This window comes from Trachemys scripta, chromosome 7 (genome assembly GCF_013100865.1).
Source record: "Trachemys scripta elegans isolate TJP31775 chromosome 7, CAS_Tse_1.0, whole genome shotgun sequence".
Lineage (NCBI taxonomy): Eukaryota > Metazoa > Chordata > Testudines > Emydidae > Trachemys > Trachemys scripta.
In genome coordinates, this window is record NC_048304.1 from 86284117 (window position 1) to 86292931 (window position 8815).

Consider the following 8815-nt stretch of genomic DNA (forward strand, 5'->3'; position numbering starts at 1 on the left):
CATGGCCCCACAGTATGCCAACATTTTTATGGCTGACTTAGAACAACGCTTCCTCAGCTCTCGTCCCCTAGTGCCCCTCCTCTACTTGCGCTACATTGATGACATCTTCATCATATGGACCCACGGAAAGGAGGCCCTTGAAGAATTCCACCTGGACTTCAACAATTCATGTTTTGTGTTAACCCAAATGTTGCCAGGAAGCCTGATTAATGATACAATTATCAATGAATGAATCTGGTTTAAGTCTGAAAATGTGAGTGCTAAATGTATTGTGCTTGCAAGCTCTGCACCTCCAGTGACCAATTTCGGACTAGTTTAGGTCAATTTCACAACACAGAGCTATTACATTCACAGGCAGCCACAGAGAGTGAGAACAGCATGTTAACATACTGTAGAATGGCTGGTAGCTTGTTTTATGGTATCCAATAAAGATATTGAAAAATGTCTATAGAAGAGGTATTCTTAAACATTTTTATATCATGGATTACATCTGAATTGAAAGACGGTTTCATGGACCCACTTCCTCTTCCATTTGCTATCCGATGAACCACCTCCCATCCCATTCACAATTATATAATGTCCCTGTAGCAAATGACAGCAATTGCTTCCATTGAAAAATAATATTAGGAAAGTATTTAATGGAAGCAGTTGCTTGTAGTTAGTTGCTGCAGGAATGTTATGTGGTTACAAATGGGAGGAGAAGTAAACCAGGGTGAATGAGAGGAAGGTGTCTGTATTTAATGCTGTGTTGATTGTCTTGCAATTTTCACATGCTTTAATATGCAGAAATGATAATTTATTAATTTATCAATAATAATATTCTTCCCTACAACCCCAAGATTTGTTCTGCAATGCTGTTTCCATTCATCTGAGAACCAGAGTTCAGTCCATAATCCCTGCCCTCTTTCATAGTCAACATCTTCAGCAATGCTAAGTTGTTCTATAGCTATAGTCAAGGGGTGGGCAAACTTTTTGGGCTGAGGGACACATCTGGGTATGGAAATTGTATGGTGGGCCATGAATGCTCACGAAATTGGGGGTTGGGGTGCAGGAGGGGGTGAGGGCTCCGGCTGGGGGTGTGGGCTCTGGATAGGGCCAGAAATGAGGAGTTCAGGGTTTGGGAGGCGGCTCCGGGCTCATGGTTGAGGTGCGGGGGAGGGGTGAGGGCTGGGGATGCGGTTGGGGGTGCAGGAGATGCTCTGGGCAGGGATCGAGGGGTTTGGAGGGTGGGAGGGGGATCAGGACGGGATTGGGGCACGGGAGGGGGTCAGGGGTGCAGGATCTGGGTGGTGCCTGCCTGAAGCAGCTCCTATGTACCCCCTCCGGCTTCTACTTGGAGGTACAGCCAGGCAGCTCTGCGCGCTGCCCTGTCCACAGGTGCCACCACTGCAGTTCCCATTGGCCATGATTCCTGGCCAGTGGGAGCTGTGGGGGTGGCGGTTGGGGCGGGGGCAGCATGCAGAGCCCCCTGGTTGCCTCTACGCATAGGAGCCGGAGGGGGGACATGCCGCTGCTTCTGGGAGCTACGACATACGCGGAGCGGGGCAAGCCCGCAACCCCATTCCCTGGCGGGAGCTCGAGGGCCAGATTAAAACATCTGAAGGGCAGGATGCAGCCCCTGGGCCGTAGTTTGCCCACTCCTGCTATAGTCCATAGCTAACCAGACAGAAAATAGCAGGGGCTATAACTCAAATGTCATAACCAGGACTATCATTACTATATAGATTTATAGACAAATATAGACTGGACAGGCAGTTACCTAAGCCAGAAAAAATGTGGTAAGGGCAGCAAAATGCATATGTTTGTAAGTAAAATCAGTATTCATGAAAGGTGCTCGATCAAGAATCATCACAAGTACTCAAGACTGAAGTCCTCAGTTTACCCAAACCACTGATTTGCAATTCCAATTCAGTCCTTTGACTGTTGGGCCTGACAAGTATGCCCACGGTTATAGTGCATTTTGACCTCAAGGAACTACACAGTGATCACCAACTCAGTTAATTGAGGCTACCAGACAACTATCCAGGAGAAATGACTTTCAGCCTCTAGCAGCCTGCTATAGATTTGGTGAGCTATGTAGAGAGGCAACAAGATGTTTAATAACTGTTTATTGTGTGAATGAGGGCAGGTCAAGACCAACAGTTATCTCAGTTAGTGTCTCATCTCATAGCAACAAGCTATGGACCTATGGAAAAAGGTGTTTTGCTAACTGATTTGGAATGAAGGCTCCTGTGATGAGCACACTGCACAAACCCCTCTACATTTGAATTTGGCTCTCATGCTAACAACACTGATTCTATATGCCACAATACAGACAATTCCTACAGCAATGGAAGAGTTTCTTCCTTCACTGTAGGTAATCCACCTCCTCAAGCAGCAGTAGCTAGGTTAATGGAAGAAACCTAAGGCTTAGGTCCGCATAGCTACAGCGCTCATGGGAGCGTGCCACTCAAAATGTTACGTGTAGACCAGGCCTATAATGGGGAGACCTTGTGTGTAATTGCTTCTGTTTACTTAGGGGAATTATTTTACTGTTTTTCAATGTTGTTTTTCCTTGGTTTGTGGCTTTTTAGGTGGGTTGTTTCTCAATTTAGGTGGAAATGTTTATTTTTTTCTCCATTTTCTTTCAGCTCCCCCACCTCTTTCTTATTTCAGAGAGTTTATTTTCTCATTTTCAGAAATATTTTAAACAATCTGTGTATTGAATATGCGGGCATGGACTCATCTCTGTGGAGTTGAGATGTAGGACAGCAGACGGGAGTGTGGCTCTTAGGCCAGAAAAGGTAGCTATCTAACTACATACACACTAGTACATCAATCCAAGAGTTAAAGTTAATAATAACTAATGGTATAATCAAAGAGCTCACTGGCTGCATTACACTTAGGTTTTAATCTGTGAAACTGAAGAAAACATGTTTTCTTGCAGACTAGACTGCGTCAAGCTTTAAGCCTTCGTTTTAAAGGTTATACGGTTGATTGTTCCTGTTGTAGACTTGCTAGTTTCTCTCTGATGAAACGATCTGCTTTATTGCAGTTGCTGGGGATTTTTTCTCTCCAACTCGTTCCTCATGATGCAATTTTCCCAGTCATTTACACAAAGCAGCCACAGATTTCAGGACGGACGCTAGGACCCTGCGGATGGGCTGCAGCTAGCGTCGGATTGTTTACCTTAGAAGTTAGCTTTATACGTGCAGAATTCACCGTGTCCCCTGAATTCCCATAAGCAGAATTGCAACAACCAAATTAACTTATCGACTCGAATGATCAATAGCATGATCAGGCGTTCAACCCCTTCCACCATGCCCTCCCCTCCCCCCCTCGAAAAAATCGGTTGACGTAAAGGAGGTGCAATAAACTAGTTTCGCAATAGGCTTTAAGGACTAAAAGTTAGGAAAACCATGCACTAATGTCCTGACCTTGATTGTGCACGAAATAATCCAAGGCTGGAATGTGTTAGCTCAATGTACAGTTGGAAAGGCACACTTTATAGTGTGTTAGGATGGGAAAAAAATCTTTAGGATTTCTGGAAATAAACTCACACTTCACCTCTCTATAAGATTACATCAAACACAGTTGATGGAATTTACTGTAGCATCTTTCGTGTTGAGATGATTAATGGATTTTCATATATACCCATCCGAATTCATCGTATTCTTTAAAACGAACCCCAATACCGAAACACCTACCAGCAGGGAGATTTTTATTCTCAGTTTGGAGTGGGTTGAACTGATTTTATATGAAGCCATCACTTGTCTTTGTTACAGCACTTAACAACCGATATTCGAAGGTTTCTTTCATGTTACAAATGGTAACTCTGAACACAGATCCCTTTTCTCCCAAACTGCCTGAAGAGTGTCCATCTGAACACGTCTTCCTTTCGAAAAATTATCCAGCAAGACAGAAACAGCATGATAATGGGGAATGGTGCGTGTGGGGGAGGGGCGGGGACACAATTAAGATTAATAAAATTTGGCTAAAATAAGTAAGTTATTTTTCCTATCACCACCCTGATCCTTTCAATCTCTACGAGCAAAAGGCACCCACTTGTGCTGGGTCGGAGTGTTAAGCTAGGGCTCAGATCCCCCAGTACAATACAATGTTACTTTGTGTAGCCCAGTCTATAGCAGCTAGGTTACAGGCAGAAACGAGAGGCTTATGCTTTCCGCGGTGAACGAGCCTTTCGGGCGCACGGGCTCGCTCCGTGCCATGCCCCAGCCCAACCAAGCCCTGAGACTCTGCAATAAACACCCACCCCCCCTTAATCATGTTCCTCCGCATCCCCAAGGCCTCTCCGCCCGCAGCTCAGACTCCATCCACAATGGGGGGCGGAGCCCCGGCTGCTGTAACCGGGCAGGAGAGAACGCTGCGAACGTGCGCCTGCCTGCCATTGGCCGAGCCCGGCACACACTCCCGGCTCGCGACTGGTGGCTGCAGCACTAGAGGCCGGATCGGGGTTTCTGGCTGAGCAGGGAGGGGGCAGCCGCTCCTGAACTGTCTATTTAAAGAGCTCAAGCCGGGTTAGGGGGACATCAGCGCCGAGAAGGGGGAACTGAGTGCATGCACAGCACTATCCCCGCCCGTACCAGCAGCCTCCAATCGTCCCCGGGAGCGGCACTTCGACTACCTCTTCCACCGCCTCCGGCTGCTCCCAGCCCGGATTCCTCGGCCCGGTAAGTATCGCGCTGGGGTTGTCTTTCCTGTCCGAGGCACAGCGCTCCGATCCCTTTCATTCTCTCCGCGGGTTGTTTCGCTGGATGATCATCCGTGTAAACCCCCCGAGGGCTAGGTCTCTGTTGCATTCGAGATCTTTCTGCATGACCGTGAACTAACAGCGCTAGAGCCGAGCGTTACTGACCCCCTCTTTCTGTGCTGGCCTTGGATTGCAGGATCTGTATTTTGTGCTGATCTCCGCGTCCCCACTTCCACTCCGGAGGGTGACCAGCAGCAGCGATGCCAGGCGTGTGGGACAGCTTCTCTTCCTCGCTGCCTCCCATTCCAGAGCAGAGAGAGAACCAGCCCTCACCCATCTTCTCCCGGGGAAAGAGCTGGCAGCAGGAAGTGCCCGATCGCTGTGTCCGAGCGGAGAGCTCCGATTGTGAATCCCTGGACAGCAGCTTGAGCTGTGAAGGAGGTAAGTACTGTAGATTTTAGGACTGAAACTTCATGTTCTTTAGTGTTTTGAGTTAAACTATAACGAACAATTTAGGATGGTATTATCCAAATTTAAGAAGGGTACACACTTCCTAAAAATATTTTTTTTTCTAAACTGTGTCCAGTTAATATACTTTAAAACACAATTCAAATAGCAAAATGAATGTACACCAGAGCTGTAATTCGATAAAACTAAAATACACAACGGGAGAGGGTTAAGCTTAATAAAAATATTGTCCCATAGAACTCTAGCAGCCCTTCTTTCCCTATCCCACAATACTGTTCTTTATCACCTAGTACTTTACATTCTTCTCTCACAGAAAAGCTGCTTCAGTTCATAAACTGATCAGTTTGCTTTCCCTTAACATTTGGTCCTTTGTAGCAACTTTTACTAGGGAGTTTGTGAAACAAAAGCCAGTTTAATAAACTAGCCAATACTGACCTGCCTTCTTTGATTTTCATTCACAGATGCAGAGTACCTGGATGAAGTTTCTCTGCCAGACTTTGACTTGTTAAATGACCCAGAAGATGAACTCCTATGTAATAATCTCATGAAACTAATCCAAGTCAGTCTGAACAAAGCCAATATCAATTCCAGGCGTTGCTCCAGACTTGTGATGCCAAGCCAACTCGTCACTCAAGTCAGCAAAGAGCTGCTTCACCTGGCTTATAGTGAGCCCTGTGGACTGAGAGGTGCCCTCATTGACCTGTGTGTTGAACAAGGGAAGGGGTGTCACAGTGTGGGGCAGATTGCAGTGGATCCGAATCTTGTGCCTACTTTCCAGCTGACCCTTGTGTTAAGATTGGACTCCCGGCTCTGGCCTAAAATCCAGGGACTTCTTAGCTCTGGGACTTCTTTCACTCCTGGCTTCAGTCAGTCGCTGAAGCTGAGCACTGGCTTCAGAGTCATTAAAAAGAAGCTTTACAGCTCTGAGCAGTTGCTAATAGAGGAGTGTTGAAGGCGCCTCATAGAGGAATAACTGATCATTACTCTTTAAACTGGTGTAGAGCACCAGGAGAAACTGGAGTGACAACTTACTTAAGTGCTTTGAAAACGTGAACATAAGCTGGTTAAAATGTGGCAACTCTTTAGAGTCACCAAGGTTAGGTTAGTTTGGAGCATGATTGTACAATTATAGAAGGAAATAGTCCAAACAGAGAGAGAGGGCAAGGAGGAAGCTTGCTGGAAAACAAAACTGCACCCTGTTTCCCTCACTCTCAGGGCTGGTCTACACTTAGTCCGGACTTCGGACTAAGGTACGCAAATTCAGCTACGTTAATAACGTAGCTGAATTCGAAGTACCTTACTCCGGACTTACCGCGGTCCAGACGCAGCCGGAAGTCTCCCCCCGTCGACGCCGCGTACTCCTCTCGGCGAGCTGGAGTACCGGCGTCGATTGTGAGCACTTCCGGGATCGATTTATCGCGTCTTAACCAGACGCGATAAATCGATCCCAGAACATCGATGGCGTGCCTCCGGACCAGCCGGTAAGTGAAGACTAGGCCTCAGAGTGGGCATAGATCACAAGTGAGTGCTAGCTGTAACCTTTCAGTGATTGTAGGACAACTTTTTATTGTACTGACTTCAATTAGTCTTGTGACAGTGCTGATGCCAGATGCAGCAGCAGGGCTGCTTTGGGGGTAGACAATCTCCCTATTCCTGGCTGGCTTTTTTTTTTTTTAATAACAAAATACATTGTAATCAATGGGTTTTTTGCGGGGGGAGGGTGGTGCATGTGTATGAATGAATGGTGGTTAAACTTAGGTCTAATGGGACCAAGTATATGTCAAAGATGATGCTCCACTACTGACATTAGGGCAGCTATATATAGACTCCAAGTGAATGTAGAAGCAGAAGTTGTTGGGTTGTTGTAATCACTTCATATCTTTGATGCTTGAAGAAAATGCTGCTGGGAGCTGCCTACAGCACTCCAATACTGCATGCCAGAGGGAGGTGTGACGTGATGCTAGGATGAGGGCAGGAACCCTCACAAACAACCTATATGATATGCCATGTAGTGCTTCCGTTGATTACAGTTTACATTAGTACACTTGATGTTCAAGTGGAAGCCTTTCTATGCAATTGTATTGGTTTTTGGGTGTTTTTTTTTACTTTTCTAATAAAACCTTTCTAATTGACAACTTGTCTCTTTTTAGTTTCTCCTATTTAACATATCTGAGCAATATCACTTGAAAGGTAGTGGACACTTCCCCTCACGTTGTAGGTTTAGAGTATCTTGCATAAACCATGGTGAGGGCCATGTCTTGCTTTACAAACACCATAGTACCATAATCGATTACCAGCAGCGCTGATTTTCAGCAGTGCCACTGAGCATGAGTAAAGGTGGCAGAATCTGTTTCTTAACGTAGCTCAGACACCTGGCATTTTTGGGAGACCTTTCTCTTTTCCTGAACTATGTGGTCTCAGAATTATGTGCCTCAAGTTCCTCAACCATTTGAAATAGTAAAGTACAATATTAACAAGAGATGTACAATCATATGTCAATTTCTAATTTGCAGGACATTTAAAATTGATAGAGATAAATCACTCTAATGAAGTCCTAGAGCACCCAAATGAGCTCTAGAAGATTGGTGTCTGCCACTTTAGGGAAGAGCATATGACAGTATTAATGTTCCTAGGGCAGTGGCATTAGAACATGATACTCTGATTTCCAGCTTACCACTAACAAAGGGATAAAAAGCTATTACAAAATCCTGCTTCTGCCTGAGGCAATATACCCACTCCCCTTCTCTTGGAGGTTCTTAGCCATCCTAAGTATTTTCATTTTGGAAATATCCTTCACTCATAAAGAAAGGTACAGTTTTAAGGGAAGACTTGTTTTTTATATGTTTAAGTGTGCCTGTTTGTATGGCACTTCAGACATACCACAGATAAATTTGTCTCCGGGTATGTCTAAGCTCATTGAAATCAATAGAATTACACCAGGGATGAATTTTGTCCCAAGATCACTTCTCCAAGGAGCTTAAACTCTATATTAAAAGATAACACCACCAATCCTGAAAAAGGAGGAGGAGGGAACACATTTCTTGAAACAGGAGTGAGGTTAAAGAAAGCTAATAGTTTCTGTTGTCTAGTTTCATATATATCTGCTTAAGTTTATATGACTGTTCTTTTTTGTCCCTCTGAGCATTATTTCAGCTTCTAAAGAGATTATGAAAAGAATCCTCAGTCTATTGGGGAGCACCACAGCTGACTAATATCCTGTATTTCTAACAAAATATTCTAGTTGAAGTCCATGGTGTTACCTAGTGAGGTAACTGAGCAATAGCACACAAGATTGTATTTTTTTGTCAGCCGGCCCAAATTTCACATCATGCTAGTGTCTGTGTGCTGTAGCATGGGATAGAAGTTTCAATCTCTATTTCAGTCCTTAGCATTGGGGAAGCAGTGTGCTTTCCCCTTGGGGGAACACATTTCTCTCAAATGCACCTTCTGAGCAACACTAAAGACTCAAGGAGCTAAGACCATCATGATAGGAAGCCTTTGAAAGAGGGTGGTGCAATGAAAGATTCCTCAGGATCCTATTTCACCATTAAAATACAATAGTCACAATACAGAAAAAGGCATTAACTGAGCAAAATTCTACCCTGACTTACACCCAGTAAGTGGCACTGGGTATAAAGCAGGATATCATGTGGCCTA

The 8815-nt window shown here is 45.0% G+C and overlaps 1 protein-coding gene across 1 annotated transcript; it reads left to right on the top strand.

Moving 5' to 3' along the window:
• The first annotated feature begins 4488 nt into the window (after positions 1-4488).
• DDIT4 (DNA damage inducible transcript 4) lies at positions 4489-6373 on the top strand. Its single transcript, XM_034777190.1, has 3 exons — positions 4489-4670; positions 4887-5131; positions 5620-6373. The coding sequence occupies exons 2-3, from the start codon at positions 4951-4953 to the stop codon at positions 6108-6110; spliced, it is 672 nt and encodes a 223-aa protein (XP_034633081.1). The 5' UTR covers positions 4489-4670; positions 4887-4950; the 3' UTR covers positions 6111-6373.
• The last annotated feature ends 2442 nt before the right edge of the window (positions 6374-8815 follow it).